The sequence below is a fragment of the Schistocerca nitens genome, chromosome 1, assembly GCF_023898315.1.
Source record: "Schistocerca nitens isolate TAMUIC-IGC-003100 chromosome 1, iqSchNite1.1, whole genome shotgun sequence".
NCBI classification, from domain to species: domain Eukaryota; kingdom Metazoa; phylum Arthropoda; class Insecta; order Orthoptera; family Acrididae; genus Schistocerca; species Schistocerca nitens.
In genome coordinates, this window is record NC_064614.1 from 121,626,954 (window position 1) to 121,642,579 (window position 15,626).

At 37.4% G+C, this 15,626-nt stretch overlaps 1 protein-coding gene across 3 annotated transcripts in view; it reads left to right on the top strand.

Moving 5' to 3' along the window:
• LOC126242504 (protein transport protein Sec24C) overlaps window positions 1-15,626 on the top strand; it is a 121,328-nt gene that overhangs the window by 58,318 nt on the left and 47,384 nt on the right. For all 3 annotated transcript variants that reach the window (XM_049948093.1, XM_049948092.1, XM_049948094.1), the window contains exon 8: window positions 11,663-11,778. In XM_049948093.1, the coding sequence (XP_049804050.1) occupies window positions 11,663-11,778 (116 nt within the window). The remainder of the gene's footprint in view (window positions 1-11,662; window positions 11,779-15,626) is intronic.

Here is a 15,626-nt window from a genome sequence, read left to right on the forward strand (position 1 = left end):
AAGGAGAAAATATAAAAATGCAGTAAATGAAGCAGGCAAAAAGGAATACAAACGTCTCAAAAATGAGATCGACAGGAAGTGCAAAATGGCTAAGCAGGGATGGCTAGAGGACAAATGTAAGGATGTAGAGGCTTGTCTCACTAGGGGTAAGATAGATACTGCCTACAGGAAAATTAAAGAGACCTTTGGAAAGAAGAGAACCACTTGTATGAATATCAAGAGCTCAGATGGCAACCCAGTTCTAAGCAAAGAAGGGAAAGCAGAAAGGTGGAAGGAGTATATAGAGTGTTTATACAAGGGTGATGTACTTGAGGACAATATTATGGAAATGGAAGAGGATGTAGATGAAGATGAAATGGGAGATAAGATACTGCGTGAAGAGTTTGACAGAGCACTGAAAGACCTGAGTCGAAACAAGGCCCCGGGAGTAGACAACATTCCATTAGAACTACTGATGGCCTTGGGAGAGCCAGTCATGACAAAACTCTACCATCTGGTGAGCAAGATGTATGAGACAGGCGAAATACCCTCAGACTTCAAGAAGAATATAATAACTCCAATCCCAAAGAAAGCAGGTGTTGACAGATATGAAAATTACTGAACTATCAGTTTAATAAGTCACAGCTGCAAAATACTAACGCGAATTCTTTACAGACGAATGGAAAACCTGGAGGACCTCGGGGAAGATCAGTTTGGATTCCGTAGAAATGTTGGAACACGTGAGGCAATACTAACCTTACGACTTACCTTAGAAGAAAGATTAAGAAAAGGCAAACCTACGTTTCTAGCATTTGTAGACTTAGAGAAAGCTTTTGACAATGTTAACTGGAATACTCTCTTTCAAATTCTGAAGGTGGCAGGGGTAAAATACAGGGAGCGAAAGGCTATTTACAATTTGTACAGAAACCAGATGGCAGTTATAAGAGTCGAGGGGCATGAAAGGGAAGCAGTGGTTGGGAAAGGAGTGAGACAGGGTTGTAGCCTCTCCCGATGTTATTCAATCTGTATATTGAGCAAGCAGTAAAGGAAACAAAAGAAAAATTCGGAGTAGGGATTAAAGTTCATGGAGAAGAAGTAGCAAAGGACTTTGAAGAGCAGTTGAACGGAATGGGCAGTGTCTTGAAAGGAGGATATAAGATGAACATCAACAAAAGCAAAACGAGGATAATGGAATGTAGTTAAATTAAGCCGGGTGATGCTGAGGGAATTAGATTAGGAAATGAGACACTTAAAGTAGTAAAGGAGTTTCGCTATTTAGGGAGTAAAATAACTGATGATGGTCGAAGTAGAGAGGATATAAAATGTAGACTGGCAATGGCAAGGAAATCGTTTCTGAAGAAGAGAAATTTGTTAACATCGAGTATAGATTTAAGTGTCAGGAAGTCGTTTCTGAAAGTATTTGTATGGAGTGTGGCCATGTAAAGGAAGTGAAACATGGACGATAACTAGTATGGACAAGAAGAGAATAGAAGCTTTCGAAATGTGGTGCTACAGAAGAATGCTGAAGATAAGGTGGGTAGATCATGTAACTAATGAGGAGGTATTGAATAGGATTGGGGAGAAGAGAAGTTTGTGGCACAACTTGACTAGAAGAAGGGATCGGTTGGTAGGACATGTTTTTAGGCATCAAGGGATCACAAATTTAGCATTGGAGGGCAGCGTGGATGGTAAAAATCATAGAGGGAGACCAAGAGATGAATACGCTAAGCAGGTTCAGAAGGATGTAGGTAGCAGTAGGTACTGGGAGATGAAGAAGCTTGCACAGGATAGAGTAGCATGGAGAGCTGCATCAAACCAGTCTCAGGACTGAAGACCACAACAACAAACTTTTATTTTTCTTTATATTTATTTTGCAACCTGTCAATTTTTTTCCTGCCCCCCTCACCTCTCCACCACATATGACGCTTGAAGCTTTCTGCTCTGGCACTGACAACCTCAATATTGGGCACCCCTAACTCACTCTCTCACTCTCTCTCACTCTCTCTCTCTCTCTCTCTCTCTCTCTCTCTCTCTCTCTCTCTCACACACACACACACACACACACACACACACACACACACACACACACACACACACACACATTCTGATCATATTGACCCTTGTACAATGTTTTATTAGTAATCTGGGCTTGCTTATTATCGTGTCTTCCACCTTTAAGGTCTCAGGTTTTGAAATCTCTTAAGAGTGCACACACCAACATTGTCAGTCAGGCTTCCTTTCTCATCCCATCCAGTAAGTCTCCCCTGATCCAGGAATCTGAGTAACTTTTCTGTAACTCTTCCATTTCATAAATCTCAGTGGTCCTTTTCCTTCATTGTCTTCCTTTCCCTTCAACCCATCTGCCAGAATGAGGCCGTGAGTTCAAAAGCTCATGCATTTCCAAGTCTTTGTTGTGGTTTCTCCTGCCACCACTTAGTGAGTAGATTTTTTTATCTATTCATACAGTATTTTTGAACACTGATTATTTTTGTTGACATATGTAACAAGAATGAAATGATGGTACTGACTGATGTGTGACTGACGATACACTACTATTTTTGTTAAGAAATTTACTCATTAGCAAACTAATGGGAGAAGTATTAACTAGAAAAAGCACTGTGAAGTAGTAACAGGAAGGATCTTGTTATAATATTTTTATTTTTTTTAAGCAAATGGGAGGACTATAGAAGAGATCATTGAGAATGATTGCAAGGAAACAAGCCCATTACTGTTTTATTTCTAAAGAAGGAAAAAAATGGATCAGGTGCTTAAATCAATAGTTTGCAGTTTTCTTTTAGTATGTATAATTTAATGTAGGAAATACATTGCCATCAGTCTCTCAGTATTTGCAGTCAGGACAGTGGATCTGTTATGAAAGGATAGTACCCTGCAGATCTTGGCATTTCTTTAGGAAGAAATTGACAGAATATGTGAAATAACATGTAAGAAACTTACTGGCAGATTAAAACTGTGTGTTGGACCAAAACTGTAACTCGGGAACTTGGAGTACATGAGGGTAGTCAGTGTCATTTTTTGTATTCCGAGGGAGCTTCTTGTAAATTATTATTCCCGTTAGGATAACTCCTTTTTGTACTATATTGAGAGTAGCTGTGTCTTTGTGAAGGTTTTTGCTTCTGGCACGTGTTATGATTGTTTGTTTCACAGTTAGTTTGGAACATTTTTGTTATTGTTTACGAATATCATCATTGAGTAGATGTACTGACTTGTCAGCATCCCTAGTGTCTTGAATAGGTGCCTACAGGATGTCAGATTAAAAACACCACAGATCAACCTCATAGCTCTCTCTTCCACTTTTGCAGCATTTCCCAATAACATTGTCCCATAAGAGATCAGAGTGTGGAAATATGCAAAATAGGACAAAATTATTGTTTTCCTGTCAATGTAGGGCAAGTAGCTCTTAGTGCAAAAAGCATGCTGAGATTATTTTCTTCTGCAGGTAATAGATATGTTCATTTCATCTTAATTTTATATCCATTTATGTTTTTAGAAATGCTGTGTGTGAAGTTTCATTTGGTTTTCTTACCATTGATATCTATTTCAAGGAGTTAAAGCATGTTATTTGCTGACTGAAACTGTATTAAATTTGTTTTTGGGAGGTTTAATTATACACTATTTGCTATGAACCATTTGTATACTTGCTGTATTGTTTCAGCTGTAATCTGCATTGAGGATTTCAGACCCTTGATCAAGACAGTAATATAATCAGCAAACATTACTACATTTGAATTGTTATTTGATGATGGTGGAAGGTCATTAACATACACTTACAATGATCAGTGCTCCAAGGGAACACTGTACTTAATAGTTCCCTACTCTGCTTTTATTGCTTCACCTGTACCTGTCAGGGCAAGTCTTGTTTTTGTTATGTTGGTATGCAAGTAGGATTCTAGCCAAGCTAATGGTTCTAACAATATTATGAAAGGAAAGCTGCCACTCACCATATAAAGGAGATGCTGAGTTGCAGGTAGACCAGCAAAAAGACTGTCGCAAATAAACTTTTGGCCAGCAAGGCCTTTCTCGAAAATAGCTTACACACACACACACACACACACACACACACACACACACACACTCTCACTCTCACTCTCACTCTCACTCTCTCACACACACAGAGAGAGATAGAGAGAGAGAGAGAGAGAATCCCTACAGGATACTTTCTACAGTTCATTTCGGAAATCCATATAGGGTGTTGTACACTACCCTCTCAAATAATTATTGAAAAAACTGACAGCAGAGAGATAACTAAAAGATATTACATGTCTCCCACCACCTTTTTGTATCAGCATCATTGTTGCATGTTTTAATCTATTAGGAAACAGCCCAGTTTTCATAGACTGATTACATAAATGGCACAATACGAGGTGGAATCCAAAATTTTTGGGACTGGCTCTGCCATCTGGAAAGTAGTAGTGGTGGTGGTGGTGGTGGTGGTGGTGGTAGGTCTTTGCACCGCTAGGTGGCAAGAGCTGCATATCTGATGAGTCAGTGTGCGGAGTGGCATTCAGCTGGGAGGATGTGTTGCGTGTCCACAGTGATGTCTGTAATACTCTGTATTTGGTGTGTGGTGATTTTACAATGGATCCGTGAACAGAACAGTGCATGTGTATCAAATTCTGTGCGAGTCTTGGGAAAAGTGCTATGGAGACCCTTGATTCAGCAAGTGTTTGGGGGACAGAGCATGAGCCATACGCATGTGTTTGAGTGGCTCTCCAAGACCCAAAAAAGTGAGACAAGTGAAGAGCATGATCATCGTTTTCTTTGATACCAAGGGAATTGTGCACAAAGAACTGGCCCCACCCGACCAAACAGTGAATTCCGCATACTACTGTGACGTTTTGCGAAGGCTCCGTGAAAATGTGCGGCGACGACGGGCCGAACTTTGGTGTCGAGGGTACTGGCTGCTGCATAACGGCAACGCACCCTGTCGCACGTCCTTGCTCACCAGGAAGTTTTTGGCAAAAAACATGGTGGTTGTACCCTACCCACCATACTTGCCAGTTTTGGCACCTTGTGACTTAGTGCTATTACGAAAACTGAAACTTGAGTTAAAAGGCTGTTGGTTCGACACTCTAGAGTGGGTTCAAGAAGTGTCGCTGGTGGTGATAAACACCCTCAAAGTACAGGACTTCCAGAAAACGTCTGACCAGTGGCAGAAGTGCTGGGACCAGTGTGTACATGCGGATGGGAACTATTTCAAGGGTGACGGTGATCATTAGTCCTAAGGTAAGGTTTTTAACAGTCCCGTCCCGAAAATTTTGGATAGCACCTCGTATATTACTGATCGTCACTGTATAATTTTAGTGTCTGGTTGACATTCCATTGTATCCAGAAGAGCTGGTGCTTTGTAGGGCTCTGATTATTTTTATAATTTCATTGAATGTGTTCTGGATTTGAAGTGCAGTATCGTTGTTGGTATACTTTAGGTAAAATTAAGTAGTTGTATGGCTTCTGAGGAGGCTGTGTGTTCCTAGTAGAACTTGAAGTAAAAGTACAAAAGTTTGGTTGCATAAATGACTAGACCACAGGTGTGAGGCAACAATGATTTACCACCAAGAGCTGCTCATAAAATTTAGTTATTGAACAACCAGTTTTGGCTCACATACCATCTACACCTACAGGGTGATTCACGAAGATATGCAAATATTTTAATACGCTATTCTAGATGTAAAACTAAGGAAAAAAGTTCATATAAACATAGGTCCACAAATGATTAGTTATGGAGCTATGGCTAATAAAATATTTTGCATGAAATTTAGCAACTTCGCTGATATGAAGCCATCACAAAACTGTACGAGGTTAAAGTAAAGCACGATTTCCATTTACTTTGTTGTTATTGGTCTGGTGAATCTAATAAAACATGTCCCAGACGTGTATCTGTGGTAGCTTTCCAGAACACCTAGAGAAGCAAAGTTTATTATACGGGTAAATTTGTTTACTTTCCATTAAGAGTGTAGAAACGTTTTTCATTGTTGGCAACCATTAGTGAGTTGTTTCAGTCATTTCATAACCTTGAAACAAATTAGTTTTCAGTATTGTTCAGTTTATGAGGACAAAGTCAATATACATGAGGCATTACTTGCTTTATGAATGCAATAGATGAAATTAAGAACAACCATGTGAAACTAAAACAAGCAACAAATTCTGTTCATACACGTTCAGCTAAATGCATTGAATTCAGAGGAGACATTGAACATTTATTATGAACGTATTGTGAAACTGTAGATACACTGTACAACTTCCTTAACACTGAGCTTTGTTTTTTCCAGTTTACCACGAATTCACATGTGCTGTGGTATTAATAAAAGCAGATTATCTGACTCATTCATACAGTTTCAGTCAATGTTATTACCATCATTTTTCCAAAATTAAATTATCTACAACTTCTGTTGAAAACTTTGTGCAATTGTCTGGAATTAAAAAAAAAAATTGGGCCTAATTGTTAATAAATTAAAAATTGTACAAAATTATGTCTTTGCTTTTCTGGGTATTCTGTAAAACTACTGCAGTTACACATCTGGGACATGTTTTATTAGATTCACCAGATCAATAACAACAAAGTAAATGTAAATCGTGCTTTACTTTAATCTTGTACAGTTTTGCGATGCCTTCGTATTATCGAAGTTGCTAAATTTGAGGCAAAACTATAGCCATAACTCTGTAACTAAACATTTGTGGACCTATGTTTATATGAACTTTTTTCTTTAGTTTTACTTGTAGAATAACATATTAAAATTTTTTGCATATCTTCGTGGATCACCCTGTATACTCTGTAAACTACCATGAGATTCGTGGCAGGGGGTACGTCCCATTGTACCAGGTATTAGGGTTTCTTCCTGTTCCATTCACATATGGAGCATGGGAATAGTATTGTTTGAATGCCTCTGTGCATGCAGTAATTATTCTAATTGTATTCTCACAATACCAAAGTGAGTGACATGAACGGGATTGTAGCATATTCCTAGAGTCATCATTTAAAGCTGGTTCTTGAGACTTTAATAGACTTTCTCAGAATAGTTTATCTTTGTGAGTCTTCCAGTTCAGTTTCTTCAGTATCTCTGTAACACTCTCCCATGGATCAAACTAATATGTTGACCATTCGTGCTGGCCTTCTCTGTTTACATCCAATATCCCCCATTAGTCCTATTTGGCATGGGTCCCACATACTTGAGCAATATTGTAGGATGGTGACAGTTATTTGTAAGCTATCTCCTTTGTAGACTGTTTGCACTTCCTTAGTATTCTACCAATAAACCGAAGTCTACCACCTGCTTTACCCACAACTGGAGCTTAAGTTATCGTTCCATGTCATATTCTCACAAAGTGTTACACCCAGATGTTTTATGTTCTGTAGGACCTGCAGTATAGTACATGTTGTTGTAAGACATTATGGAAATGAATGCTTTAAACCAGCTGCAATAAGATAATAGGTTTTTCATATTTTACATGACAGGCCTGTTTTGGCTTGTTGCCATCATCAAGTGACCTGCAGAATAACAGTAATAAGGTTATCTGTACATAAATTGTGGCTGTTTTACATTTACATGTGTGCTGGTACTTACTTCCAGTTGGAAGTGATGACCATGTTGCATCTATAGTAAAGTCTTCCTGTCATGTTTCAGTAAGAACTGTTATACTTACCAGGACATAACTGGAAGACTTTACTATAGATGCAATGTGGTCATCACTTCCAACTAGATGTAAGTACCAGTGCAAATCTAAATATAAAACAGCCACAATGTATGTACATATAATCTTACTAATGTTATTTCGCAGGTCACTTGATAATGGTAATAAGCCAAAACAGGCCTGTCGTGTGAAATATTTAAAAAAAAAATTGCATTATTGCAGCTGGTTTGCAGCATTCATTTCCATAATGTCTTATACCCAGGTATTTGTACGAGTTGGCAGATTCCAACAGTGACTCACTGCTGTTAGGTAAATTTCTGAATGCTTAAAGCAACTTGCCGATCTCTGCACCAGTTTGAAATCTTTTCAAGATCTGACTGTATATTTATGCAGCTTTTTTCACATACTAATCCATTATTGATAACTGCATCATCTGCAAAAAGTCTGAGGTTACTATTAATGGTCATTAATATACAACAGGAACAGCAAGGGTCACAACACATTTCACTGAGGCACACCTGAAGTTACTTCTTCATCTGACAGTGTCTCACCATACAACATAACATGCTGTGTCCTCCCTACCAAAAAGTCCTCAGTCCAGTCACAAATCTCATTTGGTGCTCCATATGATTGAAGTTTTGACTGGAAGTGTAGGTGTGGTTTCGAGTTGAATGCTTTTTGGAAATAAAGCACCGCTGCATCCGCCTGACTGGCTTGATCCAAAGCTTTCAGTGTGTCATACAAGAAAAATGTGAATTGGGTTTCACATGATCAATATTTTTGTAATCCATACTTGTTGGCATTGAGGAGGTCATTATGTTAAAGATACCTCATCATGTTTGAGCTCAGAATATGTTTTAAGATTCTCCAACAAATTGATATCAAGGATATTGGACGGTAGTTTTATGGAACACTTCTACTTCCCTTCTTGTAGGTGGGTATGACCTGTAATTCCCTCCAAGAACTGGGCACGGTTTTTTGTTCGAGGGATCTATGATAGATTATAGTTATAAGAGTGTCTAACTTAGCTGCAAATTTGGTATAGAATCTGACGGGGCCCTGGAGCTTTGTTCAATTTTAATGATTTCAACTGTTTCCCAACACTACTGACACTAATACTTATTTCATCCATCTTTTCAGTGGTATGAGGTTTAAATTGGGGCAATTCTCCTCGGTTTTCCTTTGTAAATGAACATTTGAAAACGGAGTTGAGCATTTCAGCTTTTGTATTGTTACATTCAATTTCAGTTCCAGTCTTTCACTAGTGACTTTGGTGCCACTAACAGCCTTTACATATGACCAGAATTTTTTTGTGTTCTGAGGAAGATCAGTTGGCAATATTCTGCTATATACTCAGTGAAGGCATCACACATTCAGTATCTTTATCTACAAACCTATGCTTTGTTTTACACCTGTTTCGCAGTAATCTGTTTTTTTTTTTTTTTTTAGAAGTTTCTTTACAGTGACTATATACCATTGGGGCTTCCTCCCATTATGTATTGTTCTGCTGGGTATGATCTAACAAATGCATGGTCAGCTATTCTTTAAACTTGAGCCAAAGTTCCTGTACATGCTCATACCCTGTGCTAAAAGTTTCAAGTTCATCATTGAGATATAACACTAAGAATTTTTTAATCTAGTTTACTGAACTCATATGTATTTCTGCTTGTTTTAGTTATCCTTTGTACTTTCGTAACCATTGTTGCCACATCCGTGTTGTGGTCACTGATACCAGTTTCAATGTGGACATCCTCAAAGGAGTCGGGTCTATCTGTTACCATCAGATCTAATATATTGTATTTTCGTGATGAGTGGAGATCCTATCTATCTGTTCTACATAGTTTTCAGAGAAGGCATTTATTAAAGTTTTTACAGGGCGTCTTACCCTGTTAAGATCCAGTCTCATTAAGGTGTTCAGTTTTCTCCAGTAAGTTGAATGATTGTAGCTTACGTTAGTGATGTCATCTGAACAGGGGGGAAATAGGACAGGAGGAGGTACAAAGTGATGTACTAATATGAGCTAAGTTATTCAGAGACACTTACATAACACATAAATAATAAGACTGAGAAATAAGAGTGATAAGAGAAAAAAAGGAAGTAAGAAACTAATATTTTATATAGGGTTTGGGTAAGATAACTGTGCTGAGGAGAAGTGTTCAGTTTTAGAAATGGTAAAAGCTATATGGTCAGAGATGAGGCATATGATTGTAAGCGTGAGTTACATATATAGAAACAATGAAGGAGCACTTACCTTGTAAAGGCAATACTGCATGTTCATTGTATCTGTCCAGAGACTTAGATGAGAATTTAGTGAATATAAAAATACAAAAATAGGAAAGTAAACTGAATGAAGAAAAGGAAGTATTCTCCAAGATAGTCAAAGCATTGGATATACTGGGACTCGATTGATTCCTTAGACTTTTCCTTCTTGAATACACAGTGAATGAGAACAGTGCAAATATTTGTGAATGTGAAAGTAAGGCCCAATGAAATACAAAGACAGGACTCTTAACATGGCCAGAATAAATGGGTTTTAACTCATGGTGACCGATGTAAGAAAACTAATGATGATTGTAACGTATCAGTTTGATGCTGAAAGGAGGTCACATGAGGCCTCAATATAAAAGTGAAATTCATATATAGATTGCTTATAAGGTAAGCCACACTATCTCTAGTTGTGCAAGTTATTCCACGCAACGTCTTTCATCTTAATGGAGAATCTGTAGTGAGCATAGCAACATGTCTCACTTTTCTTTTATTAGACCAGCGAAAGATGTGCGTGTGAAAAACTTGATATAAATTACTGCAATGTAAAGAGCATCTACTGTGTCTGGGTTTGTTGGACTTTATGTGCAGAAATCAGAAAGAAAAATGCAGACACAGCACAGAATGCAACGACAGGTGTGTAATTTGGACTGGCCAGTGAGGGACACTTGCACTTTCTAGTTGTGCTTTGGGGGTTCTGTGGTCACCAAAGAAGAAAGAGGCCTGACAAAAACGGTTGAGCACTTAATAAAAATCATTGTTGTTGTAGAAACTCTTTGCTATGCTATTTCAAGTTAAGTAGGAACAGATGGTTTTTGTCAAGCATTGAAGCATCATGTATGATAATGTTGTCTGAAAAACTTTGTTAATTATCAGTTGTTGTGAGTTGAGAACTTACTTGAATATAGAAGAATTACGAAACCAAACCGCGTTTTGTGATTTCGTAGTGACTTGTTTAAATGTAGAACCTGTCTTATAACCCTAGTCCCTCTGTAATCAGAAAAGTCAGTGGTCAAATACTTGGCACTGTATAGCAGGACCCCCCACATAAAGAGTAAGAGAAATTGGAAAACAAGGTAACTCTTATTACAGGGAATGAGTAAAGACTTTGCATCTCGTTATACATCGATCACTTAGTTAGCGTACAACAAGAAAAACACCTCAGTTAACATAACATAAATGAATACTGTATTTGGCACATTTACTTTTTGACAACCGTGATGAATTTGTGGTTTTTTTATTTGAGCACATTGATTTCATTGCCTAGTGTGCTGTAAATGTTTCTAGGAACCTGATGATGGTCTATGAGCCAAAAATGGTTGTTCTCTCTCTCTCTCTCTCTCTCTCTCTCTCTCTCTCTCTCTCTCTCTCTTTCTCCCTCTCTCTTTCTCCCTCTCTCTCGCCGCCCCCCCCCCTCTCCTCTGCCCCGCCTCCATGCCGGCCATAACAGTGTAGTGTGTGGAGTGTGTGAGCATGCCTGCTTGTCTACTGAAGAAGAATGTAATTTTAGTGGCCTATCACAACTCATTATTTTCACCCTTTATGATGGAAGACATGATTTGTGCACTCCATCATATACTCTTACTTCACATCTACAAAATGCTGTTTTAACTCTGAAATCTTCATTTTCTTTCTGCTTCTTATTTTTTAGTTTACCAGCAAAATCTTAAATTTGTATGTATGCCTAAGGAGTAACATTGATTCCTTGCTTAAATAATAAAAAAAAAAGTCTTTGGATTGTGCTATATTGTAAAATATTTTCTATGCTCAGTGCCAGCTGAGTATTTCCAGCATCTAGACCATACTGGGCAACGTGTAGACCGTTTTGAAAGACCAGAATTGACGTTGGGTACATATGAAGTGGTTGCTACAAAGGAATACTGTCGGGTGAGTGGACTGACTCCTATAATGCTCCTTATGTGTTCAGTAAAATTGTCTTTTTCCAGTTTTACTTAGATAATGTTAGTTCAGAAAGATGAAACATCATTAAGTGGGAGAAGAACATGTGTTACAGATATTTACAGAAATGTTTCTTCCAGCTGGACTAAGTTTTTCAGTATCAGAGTAGCTTGTCAATTTGAGACATAAAAATATTTCTGTGTAAGGATACCAAGAAGGTTCTGGAACCAGTCAGTTTTGCAACAGTTTTTTTTTTCATATTTACTATGATAAAACATAAAGTGTTCAAATAATAATGTGAAAATAACTTGCTGTCTCTGATATTCATCAAGTTTGTTTGGTCTAGAAAGATGTTAAGACTGTCATCTTCATTACAGAGAGTTTGAAGAGAAAAGAAAACTGGTATAGAGTAACCAAAAGAGTTGACAGAATGTGTCATATATGGTGCTCAGCATTGTCAGTACTTTGTACTTTGGCACAGAAAGGGGTGAATTATACTGGCACTAAAGTCTTTGGTCACTTACCAAATAGTATAAAAAGTCTGACAGATAACCAACAAGTATTTAAGAAGAAATTAAAAGAATTTCTGAATGACAACTCCTTCTACTCCATAGAGGAATTTTTAGATATAAATTAAGAAAAAAAAACAAAAAAATATTTAAAAAAATAAAAAATAAAAAAATAAAAATAAAAAATAAAGAAAAACAAAAAAACACAACAAAATAAAGTTGTTATATTAACTTAAGTATGTTGTTAAATTAACCTAATTATGTCATGTATTGGAAAATTCGACTCGTTCCACATCATTACGAAATATCGTATTCATGATCCATGGAACTAGTATTAATCTAATCTAATCTAATCTAATCTAATCTAACCTCCCCATTACCTGCTCATGTGACACTGCGGGTGACACTAAGATATGTCAACAGTACCAGCCTTCAGTATTTAGCATGTTCCTCACCTGTTTTAATGAAAGTTTCACTAAAACCATTAACAACCACCAAATGTTTATATTCAATTTTTCTAGAACCCTTGGTTACTATTTTAGTGATGAGCAAATAAGAAAGTAGATGGTGGGATGATTAGGAACAATACGATGAGTGTCATGTGGCACATCAGCCAGTAGCATTATTCTATGTAATCAACTGTGTGCACTGCAGACCCATATATGTATGGTTAATCCCATTTTAAAGGACTCAGAAAAAAGATCCAGCATTTAATTAATATAATTGTTGGTCCTAGAGCAACTGTCATAAGAACCCTAAAATTCATTTTTAACAAACCTCATATTAGTGAAAACATCATATTCGTGAAAAAGAAATATGAAAGAATTTCCAAAATCAAGCCTATTTTTTGGTGAAATCTAAATATGCCTGGAAGTTTTTTCTCTTTTCTCATTTTCCAAACAGGTTAGGCTAAAATACTTATAAAATTAACAGCAGTAATTAGCACTTGATCTTTTGTGTCATTCCATACTAACAAGGGAACCTCCCCATCGCACCCCCCTCAGATTTAGTTATAAGTTGGCACAGTGGATAGGCCTTGAAAAACTGAACACAGATCAATCGAGAAAACAGGAACAAGTTGTGTGGAACTCTGAAAAATTAAGCAAAATATACAAACTGAGTAATCCATGTGAATTACAGGCAACATCTGGGAGAGACTCCAGCCAGCAGCACCGTGGTCCCGTGGTTAGCGTGAGCAACTGCGGAGCGAGAGGTCCTTGGTTCAAATCTTCCTTTCAGCGAAAATTTTAATTTTTTATTTTCAGACAATTATCAAAGTTCAGGCACTCACACATAATCAACTTCGCTCTCCAAAATTCCAGGACATGCTCAGATTTACTTGGACATATGCAGGATTTGACGGTCTACACACGGAAAAATTTGAAAACGTTAAAAACATTTGTTTTAACAGAGCACAAGGTAAAGTGAGCGACTGTGAAACTGTTGGATTCATTTTTTGCAGTTTATGTGACAAACTCTTATGTTTTCATCGCTTTTTTGGGAGTAATTATCACATCCACAAGAAAACCTAAATCAGGCAACGTAGAAGAATGTTTTTACCCATTCGCCAAGTGTAAAAGTTATGTGGGTCGACAACATATTCCTGTCATGTGACGCACATGCCGTCACCATTGTCGTATAGAATATATCAGACGTGTTTTCCTGTGGAGGAATTGGTTGACCTATGACCTTGCGATCAAATGTTTTTGGTTCTCATTGAAGAGTCACGTTCTTTCGTCTACTAATCGCACGGTTTTGCGGTGCGGTCGAAAAACACAGACACTAAACTTATTACAGTGAACAGAGACGTCAATGAACGAATGGACAGATCATAACTTTGCGAAAATAAAGAAAAATTTTTCGCTCGAGGGAGACTTGAACCAAGGACCTCTAGTTCCGCAGTTGCTCACGCTAACCACGGGACCACGGCGCTGCTGCGATCAGATCATGCTTGATGTTGGCTATCTTCGCATGGTCTACTCAGTTTGTATATTTTGCTTATTTTTTCATAGTTCCACACAACTTCTTCCTGTTTCCTCGATTGATCTGTGTTCAGTTTTTCAAGGCCTATCTACTGTGCCAACTTATAACGAAATCTGAGGGGGGTGCGATGGGGAGGTTCCCTTGTAAGTAGTCTAGAGGGTACTGCATGACAATCGTGGATTTTGATAAAATTTTGGATGAAGAATCTTGTACTTCGAGAGGTATAGTCATTTATCTGATCTCATAGCATGGCTATCAACAGTGCATCTGCGAGTTTTGGGTAACTAAAAACATCAAAAATGACAATTTTTGACCCACTTTCACAAAAGCCTTCTGCAAACTCTGAAGTCATTTTCATTAGAAAGACAATGTCCTAAACCACCTAAAAAAACTACATTTGGTTTTACAATCTGAGAATATGAGATCCTAAACAAGACAACGAAGTGGAGGTGCATTGAAAGTGCCCATATTCTGCCAGTACTTCAATTAAACCTGACTTTTTGTGTTCTAAAGTTGTTTAGTACTCTCTGGGGAAGGCATTATCAAAAGTCATGATGACTAGTAAATGAGTTAAAGTGTGAATAACTCAAAAAGCTTCAAAAAATGGGTGTCTTGTCACAACTCATCTTGACATATTTCAGTCTATTTTTCTGCTATAACTACAGAATCAAACTGACTTTACAATCTAACTGTGAATTACCAAGGCACTGGTAGTAAGACTGTTGCATACATTGTATAAATAGCCTGCAGATTTTATACTGCTGTCACATTGTTTAAACTTAGATGCAGTTTTTCTGATTTGTACTCATTTTACAGTCATCAGGACTTTTGATATTATCTTCCACAGAGGGTACTAAAAATTGTAGAACATAATAAAAGATGTCAGATTCAATTTGAGTATCAGCAGAATATGGGTCCATTTTCAATTCACCTCCATCTTGTCTTTCTTTTCTGTGGTCTTACATGCTTACATTACAAAAACTAAATATAATTTTTCAGGTGGTTTAGAACATGGTCTTTCTAATGAAAATGTTTTAAGAGTTTGCATAAGATTCTTTTTTGTAAATAGTGGGCCGAAAATAGCCATTTTGGCCTTTTTAGAAAAATCATTAGCTTTGCCCTCCATTTCTAAATGATAGGAAAGCAGTAAGAGAATGAAATTGTGTATTCTAAGACCTTGTATTGGTAAGTTATTACATGCAAAGTCTGATGAATCCCACTGTTACTTCCAAAGATATGGAAAGCTAAACCTTACATTTTTTGTGCATCTATTTTTTTGCAGCCAACATTGCTTCAAATTATCCATATGCAAATTGCTCAGGAATTTTTTAAATTATTATTATT